The sequence below is a fragment of the Scylla paramamosain genome, chromosome 27 (assembly GCF_035594125.1).
Source record: "Scylla paramamosain isolate STU-SP2022 chromosome 27, ASM3559412v1, whole genome shotgun sequence".
Lineage (NCBI taxonomy): Eukaryota > Metazoa > Arthropoda > Malacostraca > Decapoda > Portunidae > Scylla > Scylla paramamosain.
This window is the reverse complement of record NC_087177.1, coordinates 1,357,501-1,377,500: the sequence shown is the minus strand read 5'-3', so window position 1 is coordinate 1,377,500 and position 20,000 is coordinate 1,357,501. Positions and strand designations below refer to the sequence as shown.

At 43.9% G+C, this 20,000-nt stretch overlaps 2 protein-coding genes across 2 annotated transcripts in view; both read left to right on the top strand.

Annotated features, from left to right (window-relative positions):
* LOC135114391 (calcium-activated chloride channel regulator 1-like) overlaps window positions 1–6,867 on the top strand; it is an 8,623-nt gene extending 1,756 nt beyond the window's left edge. Inside the window, 17 exon segments of the mRNA XM_064030294.1 lie at window positions 153–190; window positions 192–322; window positions 407–530; window positions 1,099–1,232; window positions 1,489–1,680; window positions 2,046–2,175; window positions 2,481–2,611; window positions 2,744–2,900; window positions 3,041–3,259; window positions 3,391–3,504; window positions 3,647–3,747; window positions 3,975–4,128; window positions 4,793–4,907; window positions 5,253–5,353; window positions 5,617–5,752; window positions 6,096–6,324; window positions 6,568–6,867. Coding sequence (XP_063886364.1) covers window positions 153–190; window positions 192–322; window positions 407–530; window positions 1,099–1,232; window positions 1,489–1,680; window positions 2,046–2,175; window positions 2,481–2,611; window positions 2,744–2,900; window positions 3,041–3,259; window positions 3,391–3,504; window positions 3,647–3,747; window positions 3,975–4,128; window positions 4,793–4,907; window positions 5,253–5,353; window positions 5,617–5,752; window positions 6,096–6,324; window positions 6,568–6,667 — 2,306 coding nt within the window. The 3' untranslated portion in view covers window positions 6,668–6,867.
* Window positions 6,868–7,484: 617 nt separating this feature from the next.
* LOC135114006 (calcium-activated chloride channel regulator 1-like) lies at window positions 7,485–18,911 on the top strand. The gene is made up of 20 exons (XM_064029611.1): window positions 7,485–7,626; window positions 8,146–8,326; window positions 8,750–8,887; window positions 10,486–10,639; window positions 11,906–12,074; window positions 12,324–12,447; window positions 13,350–13,483; window positions 13,748–13,939; window positions 14,305–14,434; window positions 14,733–14,863; window positions 14,999–15,155; window positions 15,296–15,514; window positions 15,642–15,755; window positions 15,898–15,998; window positions 16,148–16,301; window positions 16,548–16,656; window positions 16,996–17,096; window positions 17,360–17,495; window positions 17,871–18,099; window positions 18,435–18,911. Exons 2-20 carry the CDS (start codon window positions 8,153–8,155, stop codon window positions 18,556–18,558), a joined length of 2,790 nt encoding a protein of 929 aa, XP_063885681.1. The 5' UTR covers window positions 7,485–7,626; window positions 8,146–8,152; the 3' UTR covers window positions 18,559–18,911.
* The last annotated feature ends 1,089 nt before the right edge of the window (window positions 18,912–20,000 follow it).

Here is a 20,000-nt window from a genome sequence, read left to right as displayed (position 1 = left end):
TTCATCAGCAGTCATCATAAAATCTATCCTTTACGATAACTGGCATTTTCATTAGTCAACAACAGACAATGTAAGCAAACTTTACAAAAATATAAGATCTCCATTTGTGAGAGCGAGATAGTAAACGGTGCCCACGTGTGCGTATCCGGCAGGGAAGGTGCTGGCGCAGGCGTGGGCAAGGCTGCGGTGGGGGCGTCTTTGACGAGGTGGGTTACCCAGAAGACGAGCGCTTCCCTCTCTTCTTCCGCACGTGGGACGACAGTCAAAACATGGTAGTGAAGCCCAACTACTGTGCCGACAAGGAGATCAAGGGGACATATGTGTAAGTGGGACACACATACACACACACACACACGTTTCATCATAACTTCCTTACATTTTTCTCAAGAACCTATTATCTCCATAGTGACATAAACACCGGCGGCTCCTGTAAGTACGTGGGTGACCTCCCGGACAAGAACTGCCGCTTTAAGCCAGACGATGCGCAACTAGCGACCTCCTCCCTCATGTCCTTCGCGGATATCAACAACGTAAGTGTGCGGAGCAGGTAACACGACTACGGCTACACAGGACGTGACTTTAACAGGCTCACGTCTTTGTCTCGTATTCTGAAATGCTTTGGGCTTTCACCAGGACCGTTTTCCACAAGCTACAGAGATCACTAGTTAAGTTCTCAAGATGGTTTCCTTTATTGATGATTAGGAATCCTTTTTAAATTATCGCTATAATTACGAAAACACCATTCAAAACCTCAACATATTTCACTGAACCATGTTAAAGAGAGATTCCATAAGACATCCCAAATGCTTACAAATACAATCCTTAAGGAGTCAGGCTGAATCAGGAGTACCAAATCCTATCTTCTTATGATTAAAGTCAATTCAGAAAGATGTAGACGAAGGAAGGAGAGGGAATTCCTGCTTTACCTTGAGTTTCCCTATCAGCTTCCATTACTCCACTTGTTTTTAAGTGTGTAATAGCTGAAAAATATCAATACTAAGAAAAAAAAAAAGCTGAAAATATCTTATAAAACAAGTATAAATGTTCCTTGCGACATCGTATGTGTTGTTAAACATTAGATTGTGCTTTCTGCTACAGATCGAGGAGTTCTGCAAGGATCACAAAGTTGGAGGACACCACGACATCTACGCTCCGAACCGCCACAACCTGATGTGCAACGACCGCTCTGTGTGGGATGTCATGTCCGATCACGCTGACTTCTACAACGTCACGTAAGTAAGGAGGCTCAATAGCTCCTCTTCGCACCGAAGTCTTGCTGGATGTCACTCTTTTTTTTATGAAATATCACAACATTCCTCACATTTAGCTACTTGGAGTTGTCAAACTACTATTTCAAGTATTTTTGTCATTACTTTAAATTAATCTCTCTCTCTCTCTCTCTCTCTCTCTCTCTCTCTCTCTCTCTCTCTCTCTCTCTCTCTCTCTCTCTCTCTCTCTCATCTCTCTCTCTCTCTCTCTCTCTCTCAGGAAGCTCCCAGCAAACCACGACGTGACCCCTGAGGTGCTGGTGGTACAGGAGACTGCCGCGAAGTTTGCCCTGGTGCTGGACAAATCGGGGAGCATGGGTGGCCAGAAGATAACTATGCTTGTGAACACGGCCAAGAGGTGGCTGCTGCACGACGTGGCGGACGGCAGCTTCGTCACCATCATCGACTTCTCGTTAGTGTTTACGTATATGGCAGAAATTAATGTTAGATAAGTACTTTCATATTTGCAAAGTTTTCTTAATTCTTTTGGATTGAGCATGTAAACAGCCATCACCTTGTTCTTTACTAATATATAGTAGGGCTGTATGATCATTTTGTGTTCTGACACAGAGTTCTACCACAGAAATCCATGTCATGTTACATGACATTACATGTCATGGTTACCTTCACCGGCGAGTAGAGGAAAATTTTATATTTGGTGGTTTTCGTTTATCCTGCAAAAGTTATGCTTTGGTATTGGAGAGAAAACTAAAACTGTAGCCTGCAATCTCACCACAGACCTGTTCTGAGTTAATCTGACCGATGTTGCCTCTACAGGACTTCCGCAAGCGTGCAGAAAAAACTGACAGAGGTATCAAGTGCCACTCGCCAGTCGCTTGCTGATGCAGTCACCGCCGATCTAATAGGCAGTACATGCATTGGGTGTGGACTCAACGTAGCCCTTCAGGTGCCTTTTACGTTCACTGGTTTTGCTATGTTAACTTTAAGAGATTTTATTTTTTTTTTCACAGGAAAAAAATCAGAATGCATAAGAGGGAATTTCATGCATAAAAACTCGTTTTCAGGAATTAAAAAAAAAAGAATTGGACATAAGTTATTTCAATCTACGGCTTTTTTTTTCCGCTTTTACGTCCCGTTTATGTCCATACCCCACCTCGCCCAAAGTGCGCACGGTACCATTCCACCACATCAGAGCCCCCTATCTGTGAAGTGTCACGGAGGGAAAATAATGATATTCTGTGTTGTCAACAGGAATTGAAAGGTCAAAACAATAAGGTCATCCTCCTCATCACTGACGGAGAAGAGAACCAGAAACCGTTCATTGACGACGTGATGGGCGACGTGGTGGAGTCCGGCTCAAGGGTGGTCACTATTTCCTACGGGTGAGTGACACACACTCAGAGGGTGTGGGGGTTGTGGGGATGACTTTTGATGTGTATCCCTTCTGTGTACTGAATGTTTGTGATCCCCATGTATATAATTTTCTTTTCTTCCCTCTTCTTCTTTCCCTCTAGATTATATGCAGAGGCTACACTGGAGGAACTGGCACAAAACACAGGCGGGAAAGCTTACATCGTGCCTGATGACGACGACGGTTCGTTTTTGAACGACGCCTTCCAAGGCTCCCTTACCTACCAGCCAGGACAGTCCATCATCAACACCAACATCAAGGTAAGCGTGTCGCATCTTGAGGAAGTGACTGACAAAACAGGAAACGTTTTCACTCCCTTGTCTACATCTTGTCTTCGGAGTCAGGAGTCAGTCCGTTTCCGGTCTGATATTCCTGATACCACTCTGGCCCATCACTTCAGATCTACGAGTGGGACGGTACGACGCAGGGAGGAAGTACTATGAGTGACACGTTCTCGGTGGACGCCACGGTGGGCCGTAACTTGGAGTTCCGCTTGGACACGAATTACTACGTCACGGGGGATCCATTCCTCACCAGCCCCAGCGGCAAGACTTATACCAACGTGGAATTCACCAGCGAAATAAACTTGTGGATCATTAAGCTTGACACTGAAGCTGAAGTAAGACTTGTCTTGTTTTCACACACACACACACACACACACACACACACACACACACACACAACTAAGTAATAATAATAAAAATGGAAATAAGATAGATAACCAAACAAATAAACAATGATGTGTTACAGGTTGGGGAGTGGACTTGGACAAAGCCGCTTTCTGGCAGATCCACGAACATGAAGGTTACGGTGACAGCCCAAGCGAGAGATCCAGTGACGTTGCCGATCATTACGGAGTCCTGGGTAAGTCTTCAGCTGATCAGGACTAGCAAAAATTCATTCATTTTGTGTTGTAGTGAAAAAAAGAGAGAGCTGTGCGATCTTCCGCCTGACTCCCTCACTTACCGCTGACCTAAACTTGCGCTGGTTCTCCATTTCCCGCCAGATGAATACGGGCACGGACTTCGTAGACGCCTCGCAGCAACAGGTGATCGTGTACGCGAGGGTGACACAGGGGGACAACCCGGTGGTGGGCGCTAATGTCAGGTAAAGCAAGCACGGAGGGACCCACAGACACGTGCCACAAAGATACAGCGGTTACAGTGCGTGAGACAAAGTATTCAGGAATGGAAGAGCATACTGAAAACTAATCTCTGTTTCTCTCTCTCTCTCTCTCTCTCTCTCTCTCTCCTCTCTCTCTCTCTCTCTCTCTCTCTCTCTCTCTCTCTCTCTCTCTCTCTCTCTCTCTCTCTCTCTCTCGCACTAACACACAGGGCATACGTCACCACACCGAGCACTACGGCAGAAGCGGTGGAACTCGACCTTCTGGACAACGGACAAAACGCGGACGTGCAGGCGGGTGACGGCATCTACTCCCGCTACTTCACTCAATTCGTCAGCGAAGGCAGATACGCTGTCAAGGCTCAGGTAATGTATGTTGCAACCCGCTATGTAGGAGTTACTTAATCATTAAGCACCAGAAACATACCTAATTTCTGTTGCCAATTGTTGCAAAAACCAATTCTATCTGTATCAAAATAAAAACGAGAATTGATTTATTACAGACCTTTACAAAATTTCAACTTATATCGGAATCCCGGTCTGGAGAGCGAACCATAAATAGCCTCGTCTCGGACTGCTGTTCTGGTATCAACCAAAAGTGCCCTTCACACCCTCAAATCTTTTTTTTTTATTTTAACTCTGCAACATTCGCTGAATTAGATCTTGTTCTCAATCTATGGAGCGTCATCTCTCCTCCGCTAAAATCTCTTTTTTTTTTTTTTTTCACGGAATCCCAGGAGTCTGAGTCTACTGACAATAACCCTTCTCTGTCCCCTCCTACTTTATTTATCTTCACTTTCAATTCAAGCGCGGTGTTGCGTCTATGTGCGCAACGAACCAACTTGCTCTCTTGCCCACATTCTTGGGTCTGCCAAATTTTCAACCACCTTGCACCTTCAGAGTAGCTTTTTTTTATATCCTTTTTATTGCTCTGGACTAGGATCCCCCTCTTACATAAAGTAAAACAAATTATCATATTTCGTCCTGTGATCTGCCTCCTGTCCTGAAGCGTCTTCTTTGTCATCGGCAGGTGTGGGACGACGGCAGTTCCTTCATCAACAACGGCTTCATCACCTCTCGACGCAGACGTTTCATTGACATGCTTCTTGCTTCGTCCCGCTTCCCTGGTTTAAGAGACGAGCTAGGTGAGGACTCTCTAAGGTCAAGTCTCTGTGTGTTTTTTCTTCTGTCACCTTTTTGTTCACTCTGAATGTCCGTGTTTTAGCAAGACACATCGCTGACTACTCAACGTGAAGCCAAAAAATTTCGTGTGTGTTCAATGTACTCGGTAAATTGTTACTTCCCGATTTACTAGTGACAGTTTTGTTTCTGATTTATTTCTTGATATCATTAATATGAAGTAATTATCATATTGGTGCATTAGTGCTAATCAGGCGATACACACGACACACTGTGCGTGGTGGTGACATGGCTCTGAGTGGCAAGCCTTCGCCGCCTCCTCACTGGTTTATGCACTTCTTCCTCACCAGTGGCTAACGAGTACTGCTGTGGAAGTGTCGTGCCCTTCAACCCCGAAACTGCAGTTCCGACAGGCAATTTCACGAGGACTGCCGCCGCCGGATCCTTCAACGTGAGTTATACAGCGTCAGGCTTTGTTTTGTTAAAGAAGCGTATGTCCCGCCTCCCGCCACCACTGCGAAACAAAAGCCTGTCTGTTGTAAGGCATCTCCGCTAAAGTTTACTGCCTCAGTCCTCCTTGAAGCTTTCTGTCTGCCCTGTCTTGTTCTTTCATTCCAGGATCTTCGATCCTTTACCCTAAACATCCGTCTATAACACAGTGTGCGCCGCATGACGTGCCCCGTACATGTCTCCTAAATTCTCTTTTGGACGCAGGTGGTGAAGATGCCACCAACTGGCGGCGACTCCTTCCCGCCGTCACAGGTGAGGGACCTGGCCATCATGGTGAACGACTCGTCCCATATCACGCTGACCTGGACGGCACCCGGTGACGACTTTGACAGTGGCATGGGTAAAGTAGCCAGTCATCTCCCGTCTCTTTCTTTTCTGACGTTTTCTTTCTCCTTCTCTTAGTGATTTCTTAGGATTTACACGAAGATTTTTCTTTCATCGCGTTAACTAAAACATTACTACTGGTACTACTATTACTACTACTACTACTACTACTACTACTACTACTACTACTACTACTACTACTACCACTACTACTACTATTACTACTGCTACTGCTGCTACTGCTGCTGCTACTACTACTTTGTACTAGTACTACCACAACTGCTACTACTGATATTGTTGCTGGCACTACTACTTTTATCGTACTACCGCTACTAAAAATCCTTTTCTTGTGTTTCCAGTACTGGGATACGAGATTTGGATGAGTGACAACATAAGTGCCTTGAATGATAACGTGAATGAAAATACCGCCATATGCATTCTTGACCTTCCGCATTCAACCAACACGCCGGAAGTACTGAAGGAGCCCGGGGAGGAGATCGTCCTCCCAGTGAAACTCGAAACATCCTTGGAGCCAAACACTTTGTACTTCGTGTCCCTCAGGGCGGTGGACCATAAGAGAAACAATGGGTAAGGCTGAGGCAATCCGCAGTTCGTTGAGGTCCTGCTGTGACTGCTGTAGTTGTGCTGTGCTCCACTGATGAATATGAGAGAGAGAGAGAGAGAGAGAGAGAGAGAGAGAGAGAGAGAGAGAGAGAGAGAGAGAGAGAGAGAGAGAGAGAGAGAGAGAGAGAGGGAGAGATAGCGGGATGGGGGGATTGGGTGACGGTGAGGTAATCTATGAAAACTCTGACTCTCCATTTCCTTCCCCAGCTTGATGTCCCGGCCGGTGGGTTTTATAAGTGACACAACCAAGGGAAGCGTTAGCATCAGCAGAACCATGCCGGTGGACCATGAGAGAACCGACGGGTGAGGTTGACCAAGTCCGCAGTTCATTGTGGTGCTGCTGCTGTTGTTGCAGTTGTAATAAAGAAAGAAGCACATCGAGGAGGAAAAGTTAACATAGAGAAATTTTAAACAGTATCGATGTATAAATTTAAGTTTTCCTTTGGAAGTGTGGAAAGTTTGTGTGTGGAGAGACTGTAGGGGAAAAAAATAAATTTATTAAAGCTCTTTAGATTTTTCATGACTGATTGTTTTTATGTGGTTTTGTGTTTTGTGGATTTTAAGGACTGTGTTCTGTGAATCTTTGTGTTTGATGTGTGTTTGTTTAAATATGTGTCATGTGTATCTGTGTTTTATGTTTCACGTGCACTTGTGTTTAGTGTGTTCGATGTGTCTTTGTGTCTGTTATATGTTTCTCGTATTTACTTTGCATTTCATGTATGTTTTATGGGTTTCATGTATCTGTGTTTCATGTTTGTGTCAGTGTTTCATCTCTGTTTTTCATGTAGTTCATATGTCTGTGTTTTAACTTTCAAGTCTCTGTACACTTCGCAACTTAACTTATTGTCATTGAATATGCGATATTTATGCTTATGTTCGTAAGATTCAAGAAGGAAGTAGAAAATTTAACTTCATTCAGCTTGTATGTCAGCGAGACCTGCTTGCTTCACTCTTTATTACGTGAGCGTAAAAACTTTATCAGATAAAAATTCCACAAATTTACTAGACTGATTATCATTTCAGAGATTGAAGGGGAGGAGAGGGAGGGAGGAACCTATCATGACGCAATAAAACACATGGAAACTGAGTGGCATTGTGGGTACACTTGAAGAACACCTCACATCTGCCCAGCACCTCACTAGCGCAGGACGCACTTCATTTCTTCTTAGTTTTGCTTCTGGGAGGGACCAGCGGTGAAGGGCAGCCACCAGCAGAGTTGTGTGTTTGTGACATCCCATACAGAGACAATACCGTGTGAGAGAACTGGTATGGCACAAGCTCCTTCTTCATTATTCTTACTCAAGCTTATTTTCTTCCAGACACACACACACACACACACACACGTCGTTATGCACGCACACGACATAGATGAAACAAAGGGTAATCCATAAGTTTTCTAAAATACGAATAAAAAACTGTGTGTGTGTGTGTGTGTGTGTGTGTGTGTGTGTGTGTGTGTGTGTGTGTGTGTGTGTGTGTGTGTGTGTGTGTTGCAATAGTCATTTACAGTGTGCTGTTCAAGTGCGTTTATATATTTAGGATTGCTTGAAAATCCCCCGCCTTACACTGAAAGGACGCGTGTGAACTAAATGGTGCCACTGAACAAACTCCTGACCTTACTTACTTATACCAAGAAGAGATTGGCAGGTTATTAACTGGCAGTGACATTAGTGAGGGTGGGTCACAGAGTGGCGTCGCATTTTGTTAAGAAATGGCCCTCAGGTGATCCTCAATTCATGTCAGCCTTACCTGCCTGTTGATGTCTTCCTCCCAACCTTGATGCAGCGCTGCCATGCGGTGGTCGGTGCTGATGAGCGTGGCTGCGGCGGCCATGGTGATGGGGGCGGTCGGTGTGGGCGCCTCCCTTCGAACTACCTTGGTGGGGAACGGCTACGATGACGTGGTGGTGGGTCTCTCCCCAATGCTGGAGGAGTCTCAAGCTAACAAAATTATTGAAGCCGTCAAAGTAAGTACACTCGTCTTCTCCGCAATGTGCACACGTCGCTGCTGAAGGAAGATTGACATACTGTTTGCTATTGATGCTATAAACTGCAGCAACAAATGTCAGACTGCAGCAAAAGAATTAAGAGTGAAAACGTGACGAGGGACGGGAAAAAAAAAGTTATAACAGATGGAGATCTTAATGAAGAGATGAGAACATTTACCGCAGCGGCGTGGAATAGGCGGGGCAGTAGGTGAAAAAAGGAGGTTGGGGACTTTACTTTCTTGTTGTGGAATCACAAAAACCGATGACGATGATGATGATTATAGTGAGCAGAAATGCTGCTTTGCTCGTGTGAATACTGAATGCAAGATTATATAATTTCCTTCAAGCAAAACGCTGATTGCAATGCTAAATGTTAACACTTCTAATTACTGTTGTTTTTAGGTGGCAGTGAAAGAGACGTCGCAGGCTTTGTTCAAGGCGACCGACAACAAGCTTTACTTCAAGAAGGTGAAGATCCTCGTCCCCAGCACATGGAAGGGTGTGGCCGTGGACCAGCCAGCCAGCAACGAGGCCTTTGAGGTGCGTCACTGTGACCCTTCCCCATCACCACGACATTGCTTCCTCCTCACTCAGATTAGCTTTGACCCAAATGGCAACCCTTTATTGCCATTCAGTTGAAAATTTTGCGCCTTTCTCAAGTGACTTTTTATTTCATTACTGATTAATTGAAACTTATTTTTCTTTTATCGTCTTTTATGCATTTGGCTATTTATCCATTCAAAGTTACTACTTCATAATTTCGGGAGAATTACTGCCATTTACACCACCTACTCTTCCCACGTGTATAAGGCAAGGTTCTTCAAAATATGGGATCGGGACCCTGCTCTGGGTGGCAAACTCTCGTTCACTGAGTTGCAAACATTGTAGACAAATACACGAACAACAAGTAACATGTGATGGTGTGTGTGTGTGTGTGTGTGTATGTGTGTGTGTGTGTGTGTGTGTGTGTGTGTGTGTGTGTGTGTGTGTGTGTGTGTATGTGTGTGTGTGTGTGTGTGTGTGTGTGTGTGTGTGTGTGTGTGTGTGTGTGTGTGTGCGCACGCGAATTGGTTTCTATATCAGTGAGCTACAACAGCGTCATGAGAGTAGTATTTAAAATCAAACTGGTTTATAATGAAGAAAAAAAATTGAACAACACTGGTAAAGTAAATATTTTTTATTATAATAAAATTTGAGCGTCGTGTACCGTATAGTAGATTGTTTATCACTCTGATATTTACACGTCGCACACAGAAAGATAAGCATGCACAAAGGGAGCTTGTTTGTGGCGTCTTCTGATGCTTGTTTCTAACCGCGGGAGGCAGCGCCAGACGGTTGCTTGTCAGTATTACAACGTACCTCATTATCTCACACTATCAGTGGAGGGCAATCCGCGAATTACGGTTTCATGATGCATGAAGCACCTCATTATTATCTAATGAAAAGTACAATGAGGATTATTACAAGAATATCCAGTAAAGATAATTATTTGAGGATTATAACTGTATACTGTAATCATGAATCTTGTGATTACGACAATGTAAATACATATTCTAATTTGAAAATACAGGTGATTATTTTCATGCACACAATGGTCATTTAGTCTTTCAGATGCCATAATTATAAATTCCAGAGGACAAAAAAGCAAAGAGGGTTGCAAATATAACATTTTGTGGCTGTGCATGAATGTTAATCCTTTAGTATTGACAAAAAACAATTGCTCAAACGCCTTCCGTTTATATTTTCACCCATTTACTTTTAGACGCAACACCAGAGAACTCTTCTTATTAGCTTTTATAGTCAGCCTCCTTTTGCTACAGAAAAACTACTATAGCTGAAATCAAGTTCCCTAACACACGTTCGGTACAACACCCGCTTAATCCTTTGACTCATAATGAAAATGCCCATCAAAATAACCCTAATTAACTATGCAGAACAAAAACAATTAAAGACATCGAGACATTTCAAATACTGTACTAGATCACCTTGTTTTGCAGCCAGAGGTGTCTTCCAAAAATATCTTCAAAACTTGCACCAGGAAGAAACCAGGAGAAACCACAACATTCAAACACTTGATTGCTTTACAACCTCAGCCTCAGACAGCGGTCATCCTACACCCTTAATTTGCTTCTCGACAGGACAGCCACATGCGAGTAGACCTGAGGAACCCGGTGTACGGCGACCAGGTGTACACGGTGCAGCCAGGGGGGTGTGGAGACCCAGGCCGCTACATCCACATCACCTCGAAATACCTCACCAGCCCATTGGCTCCGAAAGTATGGGGACCTAGAGGTGAGCGTTCTCTCTCTCTCTCTGAGTAGGCATGAGATAAAAAGAATAAAGAACAATAAGAGAACAATGCCTACACCTCATGAAAATATAAGAGGAGCAGAAGATGGAGCTGTGTTAGAACAATAGATAATAGTCGTAAGAGTGGATCCCTGCAGACACCAACTTGAAGAGGGCGACCAGACAAGGAGGAGAGATAAGATAGAAAATATTTGTATGCAGTATTTGATAGATTGGTAGCCTTGAGACTCAAGGGGTATATTAGCATACTACGTTGTACTGACTTGCTGTATTTGTCTCTATTTGTCTATTTGGCATCAATGCAGGGTACGCACGGTTCTTTAGGGTTTCTTTCTTTATTGAAATCATAAGTAATCGTATTGTTATACTAGGCAGTAAAGTCACAAAAACTAGTAAATTTGCTGTCTAGAAGTAGAACAGACTAATATATGAACTAAGTAACTGCTTATCAACTTCGTAAAGGTCATGAAACACTGGGGCAGCGATAGGAGAAGATAGCTTTCTAATTGTTTTCATCTCTGGAACACTTAGTAGAAAATTATAATACTTCTTCAGCTAACTACACATAATTAGAACTCTTCACTAAAAATCCATAGAAAAGTTCGTAAGTATCTATTAACAATCTATCTTTTACGATAACTGGCATTTTCCTTATTAAACAAGAAACAATGAAAGTATAAGCTCTTCAGAAATGCAGGATCTTCACTTTTCTTGTGAGAGCGAGATAGTAAACGGTGCCAACGTGTGCGTATCTATTTTTTAAAACAGATAGTCGTAGAACCCACAAGGGGGAATAATATTCTAGATTTAATTCTTACTAACAGGGAGGAAGCAGTCACGCAGGTAGAGGTTGGAGGACAGCTAGGTAACAGTGACTATAGGTCACTATGACCTATGGTTATAGTAACCATAGGTTACTATAACCTATAGACCATAGGTTGCTAGGATCAGCAACCAGGGTAGGACAAGAAATAACGGGTTCAAGCTTGAAGATTTTAGGTTTAGGAAGGAGATAGGAAAAAATTGGTTCTCAAATAGAGTGGTAGATGAGTGGAACGAACTCAGTAATCATGTTGTTAGTGCTAGGACACTAGAGAGCTTTAAGAGAAGATTAGACAGGTTTATGGATGGGGATAATAGATGGAAATAGGTAGGTATATTTCATACAGGGACTACCACGTGTGAGTCTGGTCGCTTCTTGCAGCTTTCCTTATTTCTTATGTTCTTATGTTCGTGTGTATCCGGCAGGGAAGGTGCTGGCGCAGGCGTGGGCAAGGCTGCGGTGGGGCGTCTTTGACGAGGTGGGTTACCCAGAAGACGAGCGCTTCCCTCTTTTCTTTCGCACGTGGGACGACAGCGAGAACATGGTGGTGAAGCCCAACTACTGCGCCGACAGGGAGATCAAGGGGACATATGTGTAAGTGGGACACACACACACACACACACACACAGTAAAAATTAATATATCAAAGTAACAAAATGAATGAATGAATACATAAATAAAGAAATTAATTAATTAATCAAAAAATACCTTCCAAGAATATTTTTTTTCATTATTCTGAATTCAGATACCCTCGAAAACGACAGCAACAGTCCCTGATGTTTTAAATTCTAAGCGTCATCATGATTTTCTTATATTTTTTCTCAAGAATCCTTATCTTCACAGTGACATAAACACCGGAGGCTCCTGTAAGTACGTGGATGACCTCCCGGACAAGGACTGCCGCTTTAAGCCGGACGATGAGCAACTAGCGACCTCTTCCCTCATGTCCTTCACGAATATCCCCCACGTAAGTGTGCGGAGCAGGTAACACGACTACGGCTACACAGGACGTGACTTTAACGGGCTCACGTCTTTGTCTCGTATTCTGAAATGCTTTGAAATTTCATCAGGACTTTTCTTTAGAGATAGGAGCACTGGACAAGCTGAATTAAGGCAAGGTTTGGAAAGTTCAGGGCGAGAGAAAGAGTGAGGAATATACGCCTCCATGCCAGACACTATCATTTCCGTTATGTGCTCAGCACAAAGAGATGGGTCTCTGACACGGAAGTAATCATTTCCTGGAAAATCAAAACAATACCTCCTCATGTACCTCAAATTAGCAGAGGCAGAAATGCAGAGTATTAAAGAATAAGCAGAAGTATTAGATATTAAGAAAAGGTCAAGAATACTGTGAGTATCCAACGACGGTCAGAAATATTGGTAGGGTGCCACTCTAGTTGCTCTAGGGCGTGAAGAATACCAGGGTTAAAGATTGATTTACCACATTGGTCAATGAAAGGAGATGAAATCTAAAAGTGGTGGTGAACACTGAAACCTCCAAAGAATGGAGATCTCCGCAAGAAGGATGAGAATCAGGATGTGCTCCATTCAAGAAGTTCGGGCAGACCGAGACTACCCTCTTGTGTTGTGAGACACAAAGGGAGGTCACAGCTGAGTCAGAGGCTAGTTCACAGCACCCACATACTACACCTGCGTAGGAAACTCGTTTCATTATGTGTCTGATATATGAGAGTAGTACCACTGCTTCAGATTAAATTCCCTACCATCTTTCGTTACTCCACAAACTTTTGTGTAAAAGATGAAAATATCAATACTAAGACAAAAAAAAAAATTCTTATAAAACAAGTATAAGTGTTCCTTGCGACATCGTAGGTGTTGTCAAACATTAGATTGTGCTTTCTGCTACAGATCGAGGAGTTCTGCAAGGATCACAAAGCTGGAGGACACCACGACATCTACGCTCCGAACCGCCACAACCTGATGTGCAACAGTCGCTCTGTGTGGGATGTCATGTCCGATCACGCTGACTTCTACAACGTCACGTAAGTAAGGAGGCTCAATAGCTCCTCTTCGCACCGAAGTCTTGCTGGATGTCACTCTTTTTTTATGAAATATCACAACATTCCTCACATTTAGCTACTTGGATTTGTCAAACTATTATTTCAAGTATTTTTGTCATTACTTTAAATTCATTTCTCTCTCTCTCTCTCTCTCTCTCTCTCTCTCTCTCTCTCTCTCTCTCTCTCTCTCTCTCTCTCTCTCTCTCTCTCTCTCTCTCTCTCTCTCTCTCTCTCTCTCTCTCTCAGGAAGCTCCCAGCAAACTACAACGTGACCCCTGAGGTGCTGGTGGTACAGGAGACTGCCGCTAATTTTGCCCTGGTGCTGGACAAATCGGGGAGCATGGGTGGCCAGAAGATAACTATGCTTGTGAACACGGCCAAGAGGTGGCTGCTGCACGACGTGGCGGACGGCAGCTTCGTCACCATCATCGACTTCTCGTTAGTGTTTACGTATATGGCAGAAATTAATGTTAGATAAGTACTTTCATATTTGCAAAGTTTTCTTAATTCTTTTGGATTGAGTATGTAAACAGCCATCACCTTGCTCTTTACTAATATATAGTAGGGCTGTATGATCATTTTGTGTTCTGACACAGAGTTCTACCACAGAAATCCATGTCATGTTACATGACATTACATGTCATGGTTACCTTCACCGGCGAGTAGAGGAAAATTTTATATTTGGTGGTTTTCGTTTATCCTGCAAAAGTTATGCTTTGGTATTGGAGAGAAAACTAAAACTGTAGCCTGCAATCTCACCATAGACCTGTTCTGAGTTAATTTGACCGATGTTGCCTCTACAGGATTTACGCAAGCGTGCGGAAAACACTGACAGAGGTATCAAGTGCCACTCGCCAGTCGCTTGCTGATGCAGTCACCCCCGATTTAATAGGCAGTACATGCATTGGGTGTGGACTCAACGCAGCCCTTCAGGTGCCTTTTACGTTCACTGGTTTTGCTATGTTAACTTTAAGAGATTTTTTTTTTCACAGAATAAAATCAGAATGCATAAGAGGGAATTTCATGCATAAAAACTCGTTTTCAGGAATTTAAAAAAAAGAATTGAACATAAGTTATTTAAATCTACGGCTTTTTTTCCGCTTTTACGTCCCGTTAATGTCCATACCCCACCTCGCCCAAAGTGCGCACGGTGCCGTTCCACCCCAGCACAGAGCCCCCTACCTGTGAAGTGTCACGGAGGGAAAATAATGATATTCTGTGTTGTCAACAGGAATTGAAAGGTCAAAACAATAAGGTCATCCTGCTCATCACTGACGGACAAGAGAACGAGAAACCGTTCATTGACGACGTGATGGGCGACGTGGTGGAGTCCGGCTCAAGGGTGGTCACTATTTCCTACGGGTGAGTGACACGCACTCACAGAGGGTGTGGGGATTGTGGGGGATGACTTTTGATGTGTATCCCTTCTGTATACTGAATGTTGGTGATCGCCATGTATATAATTTTCTTTTCTTCCCTCTTCTTCTTTCCCTCTAGAAAATATGCAGAGGATACACTGGAGGAACTGGCACAAAACACAGGCGGGAAAGCTTACATCGTGCCTGATGACGACGACGGTTCATTTTTGAACGACGCCTTCCAAGGCTCCCTTACCTACCAGCCAGGACAGTCCATCATCAACACCGACATCAAGGTAAGCGTGTCGCATCTTGAGGAAGTGACTGACAAAACAGGAAACGTTTTCACTCCCTTGTCTACATCTTCTCTTCGGAGTCAGGAGTCAGTCCGTTTCCGGTCTGATATTCCTGATACCACTCTGGCCCATCACTTCAGATCTGCGAGTGGGACGGCACGATGCAGGGAGGAAGTACTATCAGTGAGACGTTCTTGGTGGACGCCACGGTGGGCCGTAACCTAGAGTTCCGCTTGGACACGAAGGACTACGTCGCGGGGGATCCATTCCTCACCAGCCCCAGCGGCAAGAATTATACCAACGTGGAATTCACCAGCGAAATAAACTTGTGGATCATTAAGCTTGACACTGAAGCTGAAGTAAGACTTGTCTTGTTTTCACACACACACACACACACACACACACACACACACACACAACTAAGTAATAATAATGAAAATAGAAATAAGATAGATAATCAAACAAATAAACAATGATGTGTTACAGGTTGGGGAGTGGACTTGGACAAAGCCGCTTTCTGGCAAATCCACGAACATGAAGGTTACGGTGACAGCCCAAGCGAGAGATCCAATGAGGTTGCCGATCATTACGGAGTCCTGGGTAAGTCTTCAGCTGATCAGAACTAGCAAAAATTCATTCATTTTGTGTTGTAGTGAAAAAAAAAGAGAGCTGTGCGATCTTCCGCCTGACTCCCTCACTTACCGCTGACCTAAACTTGCGCTGATTCTCCACTTCCCGCCAGATGAATACGGGCACGGACTTCGTAGACGCCTCGCAGCAACAGGTGATCGTGTACGCGAGGGTGACGCAGGGGGACAAGCCGGTGGTGGGCGCCAAGGTCAGGTAAGACAAGCACGGAGGGAGCCACAGACACGTGCCACAAAGATACAGCGGTTACAGTGCGTGAGACAAAGTATTCAGGAATGGAAGAGCATACTGAAAACTAATCTCTCTCTCTCTCTCTCTCTCTCTCTCTCTCTCTCTATACACAGGGCATACGTCACCACACCGAGCACTACGGCAGAAGCGGTGGAACTCAACCTTCTGGACAACGGACAAAACGCGGACGTGCAGGCGGGTGACGGCATCTACTCCCGCTACTTCACTCAGTTCGTCAGCAAAGGCAGATACGCTGTCAAGGCTCAGGTAATGTACGTTGCAACCCGGTGACATTGGAAAAAAAAGACATGTAGGAATTATGTATGAAATATATATGGTCTTCTTAATTACAAAAAAAATCTTACTTCTCTGGCTATGTCATACGTATTTTATCCTTAACTGAATATAAATTAGTCTGATTTATAACACATCTTAGTAAACAGTCTAGGATTATTTTTGTATTTATCCTGAAATTTGCCTCCTGTCCTGACGCGCCTTCTTTCTCATCGGCAGGTGTGGGACGAGGGCAGTTCCTTCATCAACAATGGCTTCATCACCTCTCGACGCATACTTGACACTCCTCTTACTTTCTCCCTCTTCACTGGTTTAAGAGATCAGCTAGGTGAACATTCTTTAAGACTTTCTCCATGTTTTTCTTCCACCATCTTTTCCTCCACTCCCATGTCAGTGTTCTAGCAAGGCACATCGCTAATTAATCTACATTAACAAAAAAATTCCATGTGTTCAGTGCCCTCGATAAATTGTTGCTTCCCGATTTACTAGTGACAGTTTTGTTTCTGATTTATTTCTTGATATCATTAATATGAAGTAATTATCATATTGGTGCATTAGTGCTAATCAGGCGATACACACGACACACTGTGCGTGGTGGTGACATGGCTCTGAGTGGCAAGCCTTCGCCGCCTCCTCCTCACTGGTTTATGCACTTCTTCCTCACCAGTGGCTAACGAGTACTGCTGTGGAAGTGTCGTGCCCTTCAACCCCGAAACTGCAGTTCCGACAGGCAATTTCACGAGGACTGCCGCCGCCGGGTCCTTCAACGTGAGTTATACAGCGTCAGGCTTTGTTTTATTAAAGAAGCGTATGTCCCGCCTCCCGCCACCACTGCGAAACAAAAGCCTGTCTGTTGTAAGGCACCTCTGCTAAAGTTTACTGCCTCAGTCCTCCTTGAAGCTTTCTGTCTGCCCTGTCTTGTTCTTTCATTCCAGGATCTTCGATCCTTTACTCTAAACATCCGTCTATAACACAGTGTGCGCCGCATGACGTGCCCCATACATGTCTCCTAAATTCTCTTTTGGACGCAGGTGTTGAAGATACCACCAATTGGCGGCGACTCCTTCCCGCCGTCACAGGTGAGGGACCTGGCTATCATGGTGAACGACTCGTCCCATATCACGCTGACCTGGACGGCACCTGGTGACGACTTTGACAGTGGCATCGGTAAAGTAGCCAGTCATCTCCCGTCTCTTTCTTTTCTGACGTTTTCTTTCTCCTTCTCTTAGTGATTTCTTAGGATTCACACGAAGATTTTCCTTTCATCGCGTTAAGTAAAACACTACTACTGGTACTACTATTACTACTGCTACTACTACCACTGCTATTACTACTACTACTACTACTACTACTACTACTACTACTACTACTACTACTACTACCACTACCACTACTACTACTACTACTAGTGTTGTTGCTGCTGCTGCTGTTACTATATACTACTACTACCACAACTGCTACTATGCTACTACTGCTACTGTTGCTGGCACTACTACTTTTATCGTACTACCGCTACTAAAAATCCTTTTCTTGTGTTTCCAGTAAAGGGATACGAGATTTGGATGAGTGACAACATAAGTGCCTTGAATGATAACGTGACTGAAAATACCGCCATATGCATTCTTGACCTTCCGCATTCAACCAACACGCCGGAAGTACTGAAGGAGCCCGGGGAGGAGATCGTCCTCTCAGTGAAACTGGAAACATCCTTGGAGCCAAACACTTTGTACTTCGTGTCCCTCAGGGCGGTGGACCATAATAAAAACAACGGGTAAGGCTGAGGCAATCCGCAGCTCGCTGAGGTCTTGCTGTGACTGCTGTAAATGTGCTCCAATGGTGGTCAGATCTAGGGTCAATTAACAGTGGAAGGAAAGAAGTTACCAAATGTCAAGAGTGTCGATTTATGCTATTCCTTTTAGAATGAAGCATTACAACCGGTTAGACTTTTTAACGAATGTTTCAGAAGATTCTGAAGAGAAAACAGTCACACACACACACACACACACACACACACACACACACACACACACACACACACACACACGACAAGGTAACCAGAACCTCTAACTCTTTCCTTTTTCCTTTTCTTTCTCATTTCCTTCCCAGCCCGATGTCCCGCCCGGTGGGTTTTACAGGCGAGATAGTCAGTGGAAGCGCTGGCATCAGCGGTGGACTGAATCCTTGGACCGTCACCCTGCTCGTCCTGGGCTGCCTCAGGGGCGTGCTCTGACCCCCGGAGTATATTCGTTGCCAGCCAGCAGAATAAATCAAATGTGGTTGCAATGATCATAGTGATTCCCATTCAGTAGACTCAAGTCTTTTCAGCATTTCGTGCATTTCCATTTACCTTTGACCGTCGTAGCTGTTGTCTTGTGGTGCTCCTATCAAAGAGGTCATTGTATCTAGGTAGTTTTCAAGTGTTGATTCATGATGGGCTGGCGTATTGTTTCACTTGTCCAGTACGTTGTTCGCTGGTTTTTTCTTCAGAGTTTAGGTCATGGATGGTTTGTTCAGATGTTCTCTTTGTCTATGAACTCTTTTATAAGTGTTTTATTGTATTTAATAAAAGGTGTGTCATTAAAATCGTTTCTTCCAGCCTTTTAGGCATAGCAATTTCGGCACAATGTGAACCTTCAACTGCAACTGAAGATGACCTGAAGGGCGCAGGAAAATTGTCACTGGCAGAGGAACACAACATTCTACTGAAGTAAAAAATGGACAAATGTAACATTTATCAACGTGGTATACAGTATTCTTGGGGACGCTTTCTTGACTTTCACCTTTAGTTATGAATGGAGAGAATACGAAAGAACATGCGGCAATAAAATTTGTTTGTGAAATTATGAACGTGTGATAATGCTCTCATAGGGATAAGCTGTCCACGTAATTTGTTTGTGAAATTATGAATGTGATAATGCTCTCATAGGGGTAAGTTGTCCATGAGAGAAGCGGGGAGTAGACTTCTGTAAAGGAATGTGAGGACAGCGCCAGTTAGGAACATTAGCAATGAGGCCTAGATGATCACCAAGGCTTTTGTGATTTTGTGACAGTCCTGTTATTTCACTTTACTCTCTTTACCTAGCCATCCCTTGCTCTATTCTTTCTTCCTGTTTCTATTGTTGCCACTCTTACTTCCTTCTCCTCCTCCTCCTCCTCCTCCTCCTCCTATTCACCAAACCCGTACAAATGTTCACGTCATCACAATTTAATCTCGCTCAAACCCTCACCTTCTGGTCATTACTTCCAATGACTAAAGATTTTTCCCTCCTCTTAATACGATCCAGAAGATAGTTCAATTTAATTACTAAGATAACGGGAAGGGGGAAAAAATAGCACTCACGCAGACGAGACACAGGGGGGGAGCGAATCTGCAGTGAAAATATTAATCACAAGTAGCCTGTTAATTTCTGTTTACTGGCTACGTGAGTGAAAAAAAGGAAAAAAAAAAAAAAAAAAGGCAGAGAAGCAAATGGAGTTGGAGTGAAAAATGTTAATGCTTCAATTTCGAGCTGGAATTTTGTTGATTCGCGAAAAGAGACATAAACCTGATGGCTCGTGATTTTTAGTGTCATGGTTTGTGTGTGTGTGTGTGTGTGTGTGTGTGTGTGTGTGTGTGTGTGTTTTGTACTAGTAATATGCTAGTGAGAAAAAAAAACAGCATTGGTGAACGAA

Bases quoted from the DNA above. Each gene is read 5' to 3' on its own strand.
- LOC135114006 (XM_064029611.1), top strand. From the start codon at position 8,153: ATGCGGTGGTCGGTGCTGATGAGCGTGGCTGCGGCGGCCATGGTGATG. The intron at 14,435-14,732 runs GTGCCTTTTACG...TGTTGTCAACAG, and splicing joins GACTCAACGCAGCCCTTCAG to GAATTGAAAGGTCAAAACAA. The intron at 15,756-15,897 runs GTAAGTCTTCAG...ACTTCCCGCCAG, and splicing joins CGATCATTACGGAGTCCTGG to ATGAATACGGGCACGGACTT.